Source organism: Xiphophorus couchianus, chromosome 20 (assembly GCF_001444195.1).
Source record: "Xiphophorus couchianus chromosome 20, X_couchianus-1.0, whole genome shotgun sequence".
NCBI classification, from domain to species: Eukaryota; Metazoa; Chordata; class Actinopteri; order Cyprinodontiformes; family Poeciliidae; genus Xiphophorus; species Xiphophorus couchianus.
In genome coordinates this window covers 11,664,470-11,682,337 of record NC_040247.1, presented here as the reverse complement: position 1 = coordinate 11,682,337, position 17,868 = coordinate 11,664,470, and the positions used below count along the sequence as shown (strand labels likewise).

The following is a 17,868-nucleotide window of genomic DNA, read 5'->3' as shown; positions in this document are numbered from 1 at the left end:
GATTATTTAGAGTTATTCTTTAGAGTCTGTTTCTTCTTACATGCAGGTCCAGTGAGCTTAAACAAAATCTCTGCCTACTGCTCTCACTGTAAACAAGAGACCATCTCCAGCACTTAGACAGATTGGATTCAATTACAGTCTGCTACGCTCTGAATATCAGATAAGACAAAATTACACAACTGTTCTCAAGGTGACAAGTTGAGTGAATGCCTGGTGAATCTAAAGCAGCAGCCAAGGACAATGACTGCATACTTTTCCAAGATGAGAACACTACTGACCTGGTCTCATCTTAAGGTCTCAGAACTGAGACTGAAGCACTTTTCGCAGGACATTCAATTCTTACACATCAGAACAGTAGAATATCAATTACTTGTGTTTGTAACAAATATTTAAATTATGGGACAACCTGATAACTGGGTGACAGAAACTATTAATATATAAGCTTACCAGTATCTTCGTGGTATAGGCGCTGTTGATAGAAATGGCGTTGATCAGTAAATCCAGGGATCTGGGTGGGATTACACCAGGGTCTGGAATTTCTTTGTAGTGCACATCTCCTATATAACACTGCACGGCTGTCATGCGGTTGGTGGTTAGCGTGCCTGTCTTGTCGGAGCAGATGGCGGTTGCATTGCCCATTGTTTCACAAGCATCCAGGTGACGCACAAGATTGTTGTCTTTCATCATTTTCTGTTGGCAGGATAAATAGACGCATCTCAAAACAGTTGAAAAGACAAACCAAATTGCTGCTTAAAATAACCCATCTGGCACGTGCAATACTTGGTATTCATTGGTGACAGTTGTAAGATGATCACGTCTGTATTTTGATGAATATTCAGACATGTAATTGCACAGTAAAATAGAAAAAAAAAATCATCACATATTTAAAGTATTTTGAAGCTGTGAATTGGTGTTTTAGTATCAGAATGCAAAAAATAACATGTTGAAATTTCCGCACATAAAAATAATAATGGGACATGTATACAACTTTTAACAAGATAATTTAAATTTGTATAACTAAAAATAGAAATTTAGAAAACAAAAATTCAAACTGTCTGAACTACAAAATATTTTAATAGTCAATTGCATGCAGTACTCTGTGTTTGTTTTTCCTTACCTTGACTGAGTATGCCAAGGATATGGTCACAGCCAGTGGGAGGCCCTCTGGAACAGCCACCACCAACACAGTCACACCAATGATGAAAAACTTCACAAAATACTGGATGTAGATGGGAGTACACTCTGTCATCCAAGGACGCTTTTCCATCACAAAGTTGTTGATGGCAAAATACAGGACCAAGATGATTACAGTAATGGCTGACATGAGCAAACCTGGAAGACATGAAGAAGGGGTCCAATGAGAAAAGGCATAATAAAGACATAGAAGATTGTAAAGCCCCTTGATTAATAATCCAGGCGATGAGGCTGGTTGTTTGTTCTGTGCAATTATTTGTAAGGCAAACTCTTTATAACTATGGAAGTTGATGCCTTTGTGTTTGCACTGGTTGAAACATTGGGGCATGGTAACATCTGTACACATTATGCCACATTGCAGAACACATTCACCCAGCATCATAAGAAATCCAGATTAGGCCTCTATCAACTTCTGTGGTGCATTAGTAATGAGGTCTAGTACATAAACCTTTAGTGTCTGGTAACATTCAGTGATTGTTTTAATTGAATGTTAGATCTAGATGCTCAGCTCTGCTGAGATAATCCTGTTCTGAAAACACCTCTTTTTCAATGCACCTAAATAAAACACCTAAATTACTGTACTTCCTCACAATGTCATTAAGAATTAAAGAGGACTGATATTAAACCATCCTTTCTTTCGTATTTGAACAGGGATGAACTTAAAAGCTGCAGGACAGTAACTCTCATTTGTGCCAATCATTTATGGTAAACTATTTAAAAAGGAACCACTTTCTTATTGCTGGTCTGGACATGCACCAAATTACAACCATACAGTGTACAATCCCATCTGGGTGCCATCAGATTTTTACATCCTTTCTATTACAATGACCAATTAATGAGGAGAACTTTGGTAATTTCAGTAAATCTAGATCTTCTCACTGGTTTTAATATAAGAGATCCCTGCAGCCTGTTTTGATGAGAAAATAATCAGCCATGGACTTATATAATTCTGCAGCTCAAACCACAACACTGTGTCCCACTGTTGGTGTGTGGTAACTGTAGTAATAAAGTATTCAAAGTATTTGTCCCCTTATCAATTTCCTTATGCTTTGTTTTGTTTCAACACGTAAAACCATTGTAAACAATTTCAATACCAGAAAAATACGACTCTAGGAAAAATAAAATGAGAGGGAAAAAGATATCTAAACAAGACTGGCCCTATGTGGAAAAAGTAATTGCCATCTAAAAAATAAAAACTGAGTTGTGCAACATTTGGTGGCAACAACAACCTTAGAATGTTTGCACAAATTGACATTCAGTCTTTCACATCACACTCAGTGATGTGAAAGACTTTGCACAGTTGTTTTAATTCAGCAACAGTGGAATGTTTTCAAACATGAACAGTCAGTTTAAGGTCAGGTCATGTCATCTTATTTCTACTGAAGTCTGAATTTTGAGTAGGCCACTCCAGAACCTTCATTTGTTAGCCATTTACAAGTGGACTTGCAGGTGTTTATTACCTGCTGCATAACCAGCTGTGATTGAACTGAAGGTCACGACCTGATGGTTGGACATTCATGTTTCTATCAATTATGTTGCCCAGGCCCATGAGGAAGCAAACCAGCCTAAAACCATCAATGTGACCATATACGGACAATTATGTTCCAGGAGGGTAAGATCTGTTTTCCTAACACAAAGGTGTACAAAAGGGTTTCAATTGCAGAAACATGCTAAAATGTTGTGCTACCAAGTTGTTTGTCAAAACTTGAAAGAGTAGTGTAAATATACATGAACCAACGAGAATATGTCCCCTCTCCTAATGTTGATACATTCCTCCACCTCCTGTGACAATCGTGGTTTTAGCTTGGCGATGCTCCACTAATGCAAGGTAAGCTGTAAATGACCAGTGAGCACACCAGCAGATGTTAATAATCCACTATGTTATCCTCCAAATGAACATTAGGCACGAGGAGAGGGGCAAGTTGACACAGAGCCAGAAGAAAAGCAGTGCTGCGCCAGCTATCGGCCATGTACATGAGTGAATTCTTTACTATCACTTCATTCAGTCCAAAGAAACGCTGACGGACAATAATCATTCTCAGTCTACTCCTGTATTTGTAATTAGAAAGAAAACAGTTTAAGATCCTACTTTAAATACATTGTTGACCCAGACGACTGAACTATGTTGTTTATTTACTTTAACATGTGGCAATAATACAGTGGACTAAAAAATAAAAAAGTCTCTAAATATAAAGATATCAGAGAAGAAAAGTACTTCTCAACTAAATATCAACAAAATGCTCATCTCATCTCACATGACAGCAAAAATTACAGTAAATGGCAGAAGACCAATAATCAAGAGGCAGCTGCTTAATCGGCTGCTCAGTCAGCTCAGACTCACTGGCTTTGTGGCTAAAACGTCCTCATGTGCCCAGACAACAGCAACACCCTCTCAATCGCTCTTTGTCGATCTTTACAAAAATCTTTGCAGTATTCTGAAGTTTTCTTTTTGTTTTATGTTATTTTCTGGTCAAAAAACAAAAGGTTAAAATAACTTAAATATGGTGAGGTAAGGCTGTTATGTCCTTATATTCAGTAGAGACCCTGTATGAGGCAAAAGCATAATTTCTATGCTAATCCATTCATGGTATTTCATTGTGCTGACACCATGTCCCCATTCTATCAGTCAGGGAAACACTAATATCACAAGATATTCTAAAAGCAAGTCCTACTTTAAGGAACTCTCTAAAAAAATTAAATAAATCATGACATTTTTTGGGACATTGTTCAGCTATAATCCTACTGCATTGCTGCTTCAAAGACGACACCAAGTCAGATACATTAGGAATACTTGCAGTTGTAAACTTTTACTTCACATCAACATCTCCACATCACTGTTAAATTACACAAAAAACAACAGATGAGAATAAAAGAAAGAAAATTAGATCTAAAACAGTCACAGTCACTGTTCAAAATTAAGTTCCTTAAGGGCAGCTCTCTCAAAAAAGTAACAAATAGGCTTTCAGAGTTCAATAATGTAGACACTTTAGTCTTCTTCTGCAAAGCCTTAATTATTTCAAGCAACTGCAAACTACACCCATTTTGTACAACATATTTGCTTGACAGACAGGATGATGGTTCTGCACCTTGTTGTGACTGATTTTCTGCCTGAATGACTGATGGATATGTCTGGGTGCAATTTGCTGTACCTGCTTTGCCGATCTGGACAGCTAGTTTGGTCAGCTTCCCCTGGAGCACAGACTTCTCTTTCTTTGGAGCTGACACCTTTTTCCGCTCCTTCTCATCGGCCTCCCCGCCTTCAGCACTCTTCAGAGGTTGCATTTCCATGGCAGCTGCTCCATCCGGCTTCTTCACTGTAAACAGCGTAAAAAAAATAATAAAAAGAAATCCATTGTTAGTGACTGAATGAAGAAAAATGACACGATTAGAAGGATTTACACTTAAGTGTGATACTTTCTCTGGAACAGTCAGTACTGACATGAAATTTGTAATTCAAACCATCAAAGAATAGAATAGTCCCAGAAAGGAGTGTGAAATCCACCCAGCATCTAGAGACTTGTTAAATAGTGAAGGAGGATCATTTAAAAGAACATATTTTACATAATTAATAATATGCACAGAAAGATGTGTTTTACACAGAAATGCCAATTAACCCAAAAAATAATAAGTTAAACAGGAATACACTCAGAAAGAAAAAAACAAAAAAAACAAATATGATCATGGTTTTAATTGTAACATACAGTAACTTGTCTTTACTTATGTTTTCTTCTTGCTGTGTACATTTCTGCAAGTCATTTTATTTATTTATTTTTATTTAAGGAAAGGATTACTACTAAAACTATTCATGCCCTCAGGACTTTATCAGATTTTCTAACATTACCCCCACACACTTCAGGGTTTTTTAGTCATCCATCTCATTTATGTAAAAGTCCAACATAATGTAGTGCATAACTGAGAAGTGGAAAAATACTTAAACATGATTGTCAACATTACAAATAAACCTCTCAAATGTGCGGAGTGCAATTGAATTCAACCACGAGTTTATAGTATTTACATCTACATTTCGGTGCAATTCCAACTTACCTAGCTGTGCAATGGCTAAATGTTTTGCCTTTTCTTCTTTACAGACTAGTTTGAGCTCAAACTGAATGGAGAGTGCCTATGAATATGAACAGGAGTTTTCAAGTCCTACCACAGGTCTAGACTTAAACTGGGTCATTTTAACACACTATTATGCTCTGATATAAACAATTCCATTGTAGTTCTGGTTGTACATTTAGCTTGGACCTCCACCCCTACTTTTCCAGTTGTAAGTGCCTAAACTAATTAGCCACTAACCAATCAAAAGGCACCATGTCATAAGCTCAAACACAATACAATTACAGACACTTATCTTTTTCAAATAACAGAGTAAATAATTTAACTCACATAAACACAAAATGACATTTTACATTAAGCTCCAAAAATGTATAAATGGCTCCTACACCAGTCCTTTCAGAAGAAAGCATCCCCACTGCTTTTATACCATAGACATTGTGTGATGGGTGACAGGCAGTTTTACTTGTACTTTTTTACTGTGCAAAGCATATTGCATCAGGCCTAAACTGGTCTTTAGTTTAGCACCTTCTTCCATGTCTTTGCTGACTTGTGGCATCCAGCAAACAGGCTTTCTTCTTACCACTTTCTTCAGGACAGATTGTTGTAGTTTATGGCTGTAATTCTGTCAAGAGATTCTTCTACCTGAGATGTGGATCTTTACAGCTTCTCCATAGGGCTCTTGGCTGCTACTTTAATTAATGCCATCCTTTCCCAGGATGTCTGTTTAGTTGGATAGGAATACCTTATTAGTTTTGCAGCTGTCTTCTATTTTGTCTTTTTAGATAATGGACTAAATGGTGATCTGTGAGATGTCCAAAGCTTTGGATTTTCATAAACTTAACAGGCTTTAAACATCTCCACACATTCCTTGGTGTTTGTAATGCTGTTTGTTCACCAATATTTTCTAACAACGTTAGAAAATGAGACCTTCTGAAAACCTTCAAAGAACAAATGCACTTCTTTGTATTGATCTATCACACATGTACGATACTGATACATTATTGTAACTTGACAAAATTCACATGGTCATCTTCTACACTGCTAATATGCAGTTTGTCCTGTGCACAATCACCACCGTATGGTTTGTCTCATCCACAGAACAGGAAGGTCCAGATTGCAACCAACAATTATGTCTGCAGAGAGGATCACCAGGACTGACCTATCCTCCATCCAGGACATACACAGGTCTATGGTCAGGAAAAGGGCAGCTGACAGCTCTGCAGACCCCACATATCTCAGGCACAAACTATTTAAACTTTTACCTTCAGGTCAGTGCCACGGAGAACCAGCAATCAAGGAGACAGTTTATGTCCCCAGGTTGACTTTCTGAACACACTAAATACCTTGCAACCACAGTAGTCAGCTTTCCCGTTGTAAGCATATTGTACTATGACAAACTGCCTTTTTTAAACTTTCTATATCAAAATGCCTGTACATACTGCTCTTTTCATATATATACTGTATACTCTTACTCTGCATGTCGTAACCATATGAATTGAATACCAAAGTCAAATTGCTTGTTTGTGCACACAATCCTGGCCAATAAAGCAGATTTTGATTTGAAAAGGTTCAAGAAAAATTAATACTTTTGGAAACCACTTCAAAATCATACAAAAAATATGTATTTGCCTTAGATCTTTAACCACGAGATACACATGTCTGAATATAACAATGGCTTTTACACATCAGGTCATTAAATCTACAGAAATGAAATCCTTTTCCACAGCAATATTATCACTGACCTATGTTCAGAATTGCATTTGTTGGTAGAGATGTTTAAAAGATTCTCTTTTCAAATTGTATAACGTCATTATAGGAATATCATCACCTGCTTTAATAAATTGAAGCTTTTTAACAAAGGGAATATGCTGGAAACCAATAGCCATACAAAAAATATCCAGATCATTTTGGCATCAAAAACCATATTCTGAAACACATGATGATACATGTACAGACCCCATTCAACAAATTAGAATAATACCGAAAAGTCAATTTACTTTAGGAGCTTTATCACCAGGTGAAACCTCATATAGATTAACTACACACAGACGGATGTTTAAAAGCATTTATTAGTTAGCTTTGATGATTTTCCACTTACAGGTAATAAAAACATTACATTTAAAATTGGAATTTTACATCAGACCAAAAAAAAACTATTTTTAAAAACAGAAATATGAGCTTAGTGAAACATACGTATGTTTCATACCTGTTTAAAAGTTATTTTCAAAATGGTACAAATGAGCCTCATCTTAAAATCTAAAAATAGAATTGCTATTCTAATTTACTGAATATGACTGAATATGATTTACTGAATATGACTGTACATTACAAGCAGAATATATTGTCTCTGCTGTCAGCTAAGAAGCAATTGATTTTCTATCAACCTTAAGCCATATAAAATATTTAATGGTGTGGCAAGGATGAGGTGCTCTGTGAAAAAGAAATTATGAATGACAAAAAAATATTGCTGATAGTAAAAGAAGGTGGAGACGAAGTAACAGAATTCTGCCGTTACCCTGTTTTCATCTCCATTTCCCTCCGACACACACATCCTCTCCTTCTCTGTTAATGCAATCTATTACCAAGAATCATTACAGCTTAATTCTTCTACCACAATGAGGCATGCATTGATGGTCATAAAAACACAAATTTAATGTGGCACATTTGCCTCAGTCAGTAGTTGTGCATTTTATTTTTCTGCATACGTGATTCTCTTTATCTAACTTTGAGTAGGCAAATGAGAGATTGCCTAAACCTATAAGAATGTACTATAACACGCTTGTACTTACAGGTTGAACATACTGAAGTTACTAGTACTGCTGGAGTAGTACTTTTTAAAGATGCTGTATAATTGAAACCAGATATGCACAGAGACTATGTAAAAGGATACACCACATTTTCTCCACACTGTATGATGTTAAATCAGACTAAACTTTTCCCCTTTTAGGTAAAAATTCTCAAAATTTTATGGCTACTGGAGAAGACAGATTTTTTTTTGTTTTAGAAAAAACATGTACTATATTGGTTTTAAACCAATTTTTAACTAATGAGGCTTTATGCTTAGGGTAGTGGTTCCTAACCGTGGGACTCAAGCCCCCTGCATGTTTTAGGTGTCTCCTATGTCACACACCTGACTTAAGTAACTGGGTGAATAAGAGGCTCCAGCAGGACTCGCTGGCTAGGTCATCATTTGAATCCGGTGTGCTAGAAAAGAGACACAAACGCGTAGGAATGGGGGGGCTGAGGACCAGGGTTGGGAACCAATGTATGCCCATACAGTTTAGCTTTACTTCTATAAAACCACAGGACATGTTTCTTAAAGAAAAAAAGATATTTGTATTTGAGTGCATTTCCAAACTGTAATTTTTTTTATGTTACTTTCAGAACAACTGCTTCAACTTCACTGTGCAGCATTTCAGCTTGTGTCAGTACAGGTTAGGACATATTTTCTGGGTATAATAACAGCACTTACTAGCTTCAGCCAGTATCTAGAACAAAGTAAGTCTTTTAAGTCTTTTTTGTACTAGAGTTTATGCACCAAAACAAGTTCATCTCTGAGCTACAGAACTAGTGTCCTTCCTGCACAGTATGATGGCTAGACATCGTCATTAAGTTTGTTCTTGTATAATACTATTTAATAGATGAAATATCTTTTTTAAATAGATGAAATACCTTCAGGTATATGAAAATTTCACCCAATTATAAACCGGACTGATTTATTATTACTTTTTCATGATATCACACCAGGAAGCGGTGCATTTGAAATGCTGCTTTTTTACCATAATTTCTGGACTTTTGAGCATACCTGAAAATAATTTTGCCGCATTGCAGTGTTCAAAGTGTGTGAAATAGTGCAGCTTATAGTCCGAGAATTACAGTACATGCACAAGTGTGCTTCTACAAAAGAACCTTACAAAGCCACATCATCATCATGTAGGCCTTCAGAATTGTTTGAATGGCATAATAATTTTAGGCAACAACAACTTTCAATGAAGAAGAAAACAAGTAAAAAAAATCTCATTCTGGCATTAAGCAAATACTAATCCTGGCTGACCTAAAACAGGAAAGGTTTAATCTGATTCAGACAGACAGTGAAAAGAAATGTGCGTCTACACAGTGCAAGTAACTAGTTTTAAATCTATATCCAAAGGATTGCACACAAAAAACCCAAAATCAATGTGTGTACATCTGGTTACAGGATTTAAAATAATGAGATTTTCTCTTTCAGGGAAATTATGACGTATTTTTAATTTCATCTTACATTAAAAGGAAAAAAATCTAATCCTATTACAACAAAAATGGAGGATAATTTTCTTTAATGCCAAACCAAACTATATCAAATTATACATGAACAGATATAAAGCAGTTAAAAGAGTATTTATTCCAAAATCAATGCCAACTGAAAGTTTTTTTTTATGTTTTCGGGGTAAAATAAAGTAGTTTGAGTGAACTTGACACAGGATTGCAAGGCGACAGGCTGCTATTCTACCAGAAAGAACAAGACAAGCCGACAACAAAATGAGAACGAGGGAACATTAGACCACAGACAACACATCAGTGACAGGTAATGAGGGAGTTAAAAGAAGGGTATTTTGTAACCTAAAGTGATTGTGGGTAATAAACCTTGGTCAAATAATGTTTCTGATCTCATCTCAGAGTCTAAAACTGGGCACAATCAGTGATAGACTCCAATCTCTTCAGGTTATATACTGAATTAGAACTGCCTAAATCTATTTCTAAGAAGAACGTATATGAAAATGAACGCAGAAATGCAGAGATTTCCACCTGCTTTGACCCAGGGCTTACACCACACACCATAAACGAGGACAACAGATGAGTGGAAAGAAGTAGAAGGAAGAAGGAGAGGGTTAAACATATGATTTAGTTACCTTTAATCTGGTTGCTCTCCATATTGCCATCTTGCATTTTACCTATGATGAAGACATATAGGACAACAACAACAAAAATAACCAAGACAGACAGGTCAACAAACCGTCACCACAGAGATGAAACAGTGAGACAGGATAATGACTTTTAATAACATCTTTGTGACAGTCACATAAAAAAGCTTGTGATACATAAGTGATGCTATTTAACAGTTTGTTACAGTCTCTCAGAAGTAGGTCAGTAAGAAAAAATATATATTTATTCAGTAAGAGCTGTATTATCTATCAATACATTAGAAATGAATTAAGAACAAAAGTTTCTTTGGCTACTCAAAGGGTCAATTTGTCTACTTTGGGAAAAAATACTAGAATATTGTTAGAATACTATTGAATTTATTTTTATCTTGGTAATTCAAATAAAAACGTGAAACTCATTATGTTAAAACCAGATATTCAGATACACTATAAGAATACATATCAAATTATTTTCTTAACATCACACCAGATTAAATTATTCCTGTTTTTCCTGTCAGTTTTATTATAAATCTTTTTCCAATGAGATAGATTTTTTTTAACTCTTTCCAGAGTCAGATGTCTAAATACATTTTCTTAGTATTTTGCTTAAACATTTGCTTGGCATGTGCTTTTTGCAGTAGTTGCTGAAATTTTGACCCATTCCTCTAGAACCAGTGTAACAGAATGATGTTTACAAGCCCCTTTATAATTCATAAACCTTTTCACACTAACTTTCTATGCAACTCTAATACAATTACGTTTTGTCCTTATCCTCCTTTTTAACAATTTATGTGTATGTTTTGGGTCATTGTCCTTTAGGAAGACCTATTTGCAGGCAAGTATTAATTTCTTGACTGATGTCTTGAGGAGATGTGCCAATATTTTCATATAATTCTCTTTTCTGAACAACTACACCAACTGATGCTGCCATACACTGTACTTAACAGTCAGAATCATGTCCTTAAGCAAATTATCTCCTTTTGTATTCTTCCACCATGTCACACAATGAGCCAATGTGTTTGAGATGACACCTTCACATACATCTACAGGTGTTCCTCAAATGCTGTGAATTAAGCTATTAGGAAAAACTTTTGAAGCACAACACATCTTCCAGCAAAGAGTGGCTCAATCAGGTGCTTTACGGCTGAAATATATAAACTTACATAAAGCAGAAAAGGCTAGAGTTCACCGATCAGTTATCAGTTTCATTGTGCTGCATGGAGACTAATGTTTCAACACAGTCTGTGTCTTTACCAGAGTCACAAATGAACACAGCAACAGGGCAATTACAAACTACAACTTGTTTACAAATACAGAGAACCCTCATCTGGGGATTGGCAAGTTGTTTAGAGGGAAAGAACTCTTGTAAATTTCCGAAATTTGAAAAAAGTTAATTAAAAAAACCCTCTAATTTTGGCTTTCAGCAAATAAAAATAATTCCAGAATCATAACTGATGTAAAAGCAGAAATCTGATTAAATATCAGAAAGTTATTAAAAATTTGTAAACATCCATCTTCTTTAGCAACAAGCTAACATAGTATTACCCTGATTTTGGATCACTGCCAAATCAAGTGATGGGTCATAATAGTACATTTGTGTTTTAAAATATCTTTTTTATGCAATATTATAATTCTATAAGAACCTAAACTTTGGGGTTTAATCAGCTCCAAGTCACATTCATTTAAATTAATAGACAAAATACTAAAATTATATTACTCTGTGAGTAATGGATCTATAGAATAAGTGTTTCACTTTTTTAATTGAATTACTAAAATAATACTATTTTGTGGGATATTCTTTTTTATTGAAATGTACTTGCATATTAAAAGCAGCAAAATGGAATAGTAAAAAAAACCTGAGTTTTAATATAAATAGTTTTAAACATTATAAACCATATGAGTCAAAGTATATATTACATGATGTTTATGACAACCAGCAGAAAGAGCATTGCACTGAAGACGGTGAGGGAATGTACAGCACAAACATAAGTACACCATATACAAACAGCAGACAGCATGCAAAGGAAGGTTCAGAAAACACATGCAAATCACATTCAGTGGTAGGCAAACTGGAGATGTGAACACAAAGAGAGAAAAAGAGCCTGAAGTAAAAGCCTCCCACATGATGAAGTTATGCAACAACAACTGGGGGCATTTCAGAAGCTACGTTTGGGGACACGAGTTTATTATGCCTTTGGAGTCTACTCGATACAAGGGAATTTAATTACAGTTAAATTAAAAACCAAAGATGCAAAGATATGATAACTAATTTTAGTCTATAATGTTTACATGTTTTTATAGGAAGACAATCAGAGGTCTAACTACATCTATTTTACAATGTCTTTCAACGCAAATGTCGAAGAAGATAATGCAACTAGAACTGAGGGTTAGAATACCATGGCGAGCCCATTATGGTCAAAACTTGCACATTAAGCCAGCTTCCTAGAGTAACAATAAAGCTGAGAATAAAAAAAATGTTGCATTTCATTCCAGGACAGAACACGGTCACCCCTCCCATCTTTACCATAAACATCTTTTAGAACCACTCCAAGAAGCCAGAAAGGAGAAACATCAATGCAACACTAAATGACAATAATGCTTCTGCATCTTATCCTGGTGAAAATAGAGGATCAATGCTACATGACCTCCAAGTTCACCAAACTAAATGAGATGACCCTACCAAAGAACTTTGAAACTGCTTATTGCCTTGTCATACTAATATCTAAATTAATGTATTTATTTGTATCTCAGTCTTATTATGAATTGTCAGCATTAAAGGCCTAAAATGCTTTCATTACTTGTGATGGATGAGGCAATCTTTTACCGGTGTCATACATAGAAACTGAAGGCACACGGGGACAATAACAAGAACACAAGACTAATTTCTACAACTAAATCAAGCATGCATGGACAGAATGGACACAAAAAGGTCCCAAATAACTAAGGGCAGAAATCAGCAGAAGGTAGGCATCCATGATAGGAGGCAGTCGGAGAATGAAGAAGGACAGAGGGCAAGTCAAAGGTCACAACAGAGAGAGGTCAGAGATCAGACATTGTGTCAACCTACCATTAATTAGGCTGGCAGTGCCAGGGGCATTAATGCCTGCAGCCCCATCCGTGGCTATAGTTGCAATGGGGTGGTTTGGGGGATGGGAGCAGTCTAGCCAGTAACAATGAAATTTCAACGTGAATGAACCAAAACACAAAGATACACACACGCCCCCACAAACACGCCCCACCATGTGCACACACAAGACAGTGAACAGAAATAACATGGTTATAGCAGAATACAGAGATTCAGCATAATATGCAGACTTAGTGATTAGTGTGAAGCATAAACATTTACTTGTAAATGCACTATTTAATATTTTTATCCAACAGCTATGATCTTGTACAGGAATTATTTTTAGGTATCTAAACAGTAACAACAGTAAACAGACGTGAAGCATGAGATCTAAATATGTCGAAAACTATATCCACTAAGATAAAAATATATATCGCAACATTAACTGTAAAGGTTAACACTGATTTATGTAGTAAATAATATAATTATACTGAATGTGTCCAATTAGGTTTACATGATTACATAGTCATATTTATTTAGGTTTTAGATAAAATGAGCTTTTTCAAACCATGTTATTCATGTAATGTCAATAAGCATCACAAATCATAATTCCATTTGTTGCATAACCAACAAATAACCAGATTAAAAATTAAAATCTTCAATGTAAAGTAAATAAAACAAGGAAAAATAGCATAACCAACGAATTAACAGACAATGCTTTATTTGGCAATAAAGAATGAACTAGAATTTATCCTGGTAAAAAATAAAATAAATAAATAAAAAAGAATAGAGGACATTCAGTAACTCATTTGTAACTGTGCTTTTCTAAACGCATTTTGTTACTTATGTCAACAATGCACTGTTGACAGAAAAATGCTGAACTAAAATATTTTTTGGTCTGAGTTTGTTTATAATCAAAAGTAACAATTAATTAAACAATTTTAAGACTACTGGGATCTTTCAATCTAAAACAATATTTCCTGGATGAAAGCTACGAGGCTGTCTAAATTAAAATAAAATGTTGCCAATTAATTTTAATGAAACTTCAAGTGAAACAAAGACACAGAATTTGTTTGTTTTCAGATCTGAGAAAATCTCCAGAGATATTAGGTTTTAAATTTACTGACTCATTTAGTCTGAGAAAGCAAAAAAGCTTCAAAGCAGACAGTCTTAATGGCTTGTGCCAAACAAGAATAGAGGCGATAATGTTTAAATCTGCTTCTGCTGCCGGTACATGTTCTGTACACCTGCAAGGCTGTCACACTCATGTCATTGACAAAGCACTGAAATGAGTCTGACAGTCTGTTCAAAGAGGACCGATGTGAGCTAGTTAGTTTGACAATTGCAAAGCTTGTTATATAGCAGCAAAGGATTATGCACTATGAAATATGTTAACTGCTAGCATTTAAAAGGATGCAGTGTTTTGATTATAAAATATCTCTTTTTAAATTGGAGGAGTGGCACTTGGCTCCAGGAAAGGAGTGAATAATCAGTGGGATTTATAGGGAATTACATGTCAGAATAACTAGGTACAACTCCCAGGGGTCAGAGAAAGGTGATACTCTACCTGTGTTCTGATGTCCATCCTCCACTGCCTCTCCTTTGAGGAAAATTTGGAACAATAAGAGAGTAAGGACAATGATGCACCTGAACCCACAGAACCTGGCTACTGCCTCAGTACCACCAATACTCATCTCATACAGCATGAGTACACATTCATCTGACTGTAATGCAGTGTATCACAGAAATACCTCTGGTTATACCTTAGTGTTTAAAATGCATCATATACTTAAAAACACTTATATAACACAATGGGCTACACAGATTTTCCATACATAAGGTAATGAAATGACAAAAGCTGGTTTGAAGGATATGCTGCAGAGTAACACTGTTATAAATTAAAAACACAAACAAAGCCTCAGAATGATTAATATTTAGGAATATAATGATTTTACCTTTCTTCTCTTTCTTCTCCTCTTCCTCAACACCAGCCCCAAGAAGGGTAAAGATGATTCCAGTCTGTGAGTTGACACCAACTGCAGTCACCACCATACGTCCTGACCCCTCCATAACATGGGTCCCTGAAAGAAGTACAGCATGGTAATAAAAACATAACACATACATCTATATTTCAGTGATTATCTACAGTGCTGTGGAAAATATTTGCTCCCTTACAGCCTTCTTCTATTCTTACTTTTGTCTTACTGTAGCGTTTTAAATCATCTCACAATTTTTAAACAAAGATAACCTGAATAAACAGAAAGTGAAAGTTTTTTTCTAAAAAATGTTTAAATTTTTAAACTTAACCTGATATAAAGCGCTGTAAGTAATTGCATTGTTGATGTTAAATCGTAAAGTGTATTTACATTCTATCTCACCAACCACATCCAGGTCTAATTACTTCCAGAGTTGTAGGTTTAAGAAATCATTTAGATATAACCTACTTCATATAAAGCAGATGAAAAAATTACATCATGCTTTGATTGAAACATTAAATAAACAACTAGTCTGGAAAGGATTACAAGGACAGTGCTAAAGGGCAAGAAAAGCAATAAATACACACTCCTATTATTTTGTATGAAATAACTCATGTTTGTTGCTTCTGGTCGTTGTACAAATACAAGTAAACATGGTGCAAAGTGCAGTTTTTTTTAAATTTTTTTTTTAAAGGACATCATATACATTAGACAGTGAAATATGGGGTGGTGGAAGTGTGATGGTCTCCGGCTGCTTTATTGCTTCAGGACACAGACAGCTGGTGTTATCATGATTACTCGTCTCTAGCAGAAAATCTTATAAGAGAATTTCCAGCAATAAAAAAAAGAAAGATAATGAAGAATTTGGAGTGGCCTACTTAAATCTGAATGAGATGCTTTTGCTTAACCTTAAACAGGGCATTTACGTTCAAAAACCCTCTGATGTCAGAGTTAAAAATAATTATGCTAAAAAGAGGGGACTGCAATTCATCCCAGCAGCATAACAACTAATTTCTAGTTATTGCAAATGATTCATGGCAGTTGTTGTGATTAAAGGTGGAACAACCAGTTATTAGGTTTAAGGGGAATTATTTTTCCCACACAGGCCAAAGTTGATTTGGATAGTTTTTTTTCTGAAAAAAATGGGTTTTGTTCAAAATTCTAATTTGTATAATGATCTAAAACATTTAAGTTTGACAAAACATAAATAAAAACAGGAATATTTAAGGGAGGATACACTTATTCACAGTATGTTCTTAAACTTTGAATCCCTTAAGCGTTAGGATATATTTAAAATTTCAAAAAAAAAAAATAAAGAAAACACTCAAATCAGTAAAAGTCCTATAGTTTAAATCCAAATCTAACAGTTTTCAGCACTACCAATAATTGAACATTTAAAGGTTTTGAAATATGCCTTTTTGACATCATTACAAAGTGATTGTGTTTTAAAAGCTTCTTGGAAATAAAAAAAACACCTTTTAGAGATTTGTTTTTTTACAAATATTTAAATCAGTGCTGTTACAGTAAACTATTAAATTATGTGAAGCAGAAAGATATTAAATTCACAGAAAGATATGAAGCAGAAAAATGTTAAATCTCCTTATTAAAGAAGCTAATCTACATTAAATATTTCAAAGCAAGAGTGAAGAAATGTGCCAGATACAGATATGTGTCGACTGCAAACTACATTAGCTTCTGGGGAGTGGTGGCACCTTTACACACACTGTACATACACACACAAATCCATTAACCTTCGTGAGACGAAGTTGATGTGGGTGAGTCTGAGGCTAATTAAAGCAGCCAGCAAAAAGGCACACAGCTAATTAACCAAAGAAAAAAGGTTTAACGTGATACCAGATCAGCCCACATTTTTGTTGTCCGTTATATTCGGTTTCATATTATTTATCTAATTTTCTTATTATTTAGAATACTTATGCACCAACGAGAAAGTTACCAATGCTGCTGCACATCTTCTGTACAGTGATAATTAAGGCTAATGAACTGTAAAAAGAAACATACATCCGTAAATTATGGTGAGGGCTGCTTGAAGTATTATAATACTAAGTTAGAGGTAAAGAATAACAAAACAATATTTTGTATGATATTTCTACCATAATCTATGGATTTTTATTTTAGGGTGGACAAAAAAAGAAAAAGAAAAACATTAATTACCTACTAATCCATAAAGAAACTTAATGGATCAGGCCTGACGGTGATTTAAATTAACTTTCACATTAGAAAAAAATTTGCATCATTTTAAACCCAATAAATACTTGAATATTTAAAAAAGGGAAATCATTATTTGATAATCTGATGAATTGTCAGTTCTTTCACATGAAAATAAATAAAACTGTCCCAAATGTTATAGTAGTTTAATTAAAAAGGAGAGAGGCCGTACATAAACCAGAATATAACTATTTATCAAAATATGAAAAACACAAATTTGATTGCATGTCTTTGAGTGAAATAAGGCTTACAACATAGCCAGAAAATACTGATTGTATCTTTTTCTACTTCTGGCTCTGCACCATCATGAGAAAGAGCAAAGAGCTGTAAAGAGATCTTAGCAGCAAGACAGACAAATCACCACAAGAATGCAATGGTCTTTTGGGTTAAGCAAGAAGATTAGTGAGACAGTGACGCCTCTTGGTAGTTTTTAAGACAATAGAAAAAT

General features: G+C 35.0%; 1 protein-coding gene across 14 annotated transcripts in view; it reads right to left on the bottom strand.

Annotated features, from left to right (window-relative positions):
- The window catches only part of atp2b2 (ATPase plasma membrane Ca2+ transporting 2), a 140,333-nt gene that overhangs the window by 27,567 nt on the left and 94,898 nt on the right, over positions 1 to 17,868 (bottom strand). For 9 of the 14 annotated variants that reach the window (XM_028002213.1, XM_028002217.1, XM_028002215.1 and 6 more), the window contains 7 exons: positions 15,174 to 15,299; positions 14,786 to 14,818; positions 13,222 to 13,314; positions 10,143 to 10,184; positions 4,344 to 4,508; positions 1,118 to 1,332; positions 448 to 690 (listed from right to left, as the gene is read on the bottom strand). In XM_028002213.1, coding sequence (XP_027858014.1) covers positions 448 to 690; positions 1,118 to 1,332; positions 4,344 to 4,508; positions 10,143 to 10,184; positions 13,222 to 13,314; positions 14,786 to 14,818; positions 15,174 to 15,299 — 917 coding nt within the window. The remainder of the gene's footprint in view (positions 1 to 447; positions 691 to 1,117; positions 1,333 to 4,343; positions 4,509 to 10,142; positions 10,185 to 13,221; positions 13,315 to 14,785; positions 14,819 to 15,173; positions 15,300 to 17,868) is intronic. The other 5 variants (XM_028002224.1, XM_028002227.1, XM_028002219.1 and 2 more) reach the window with 4 other exon arrangements.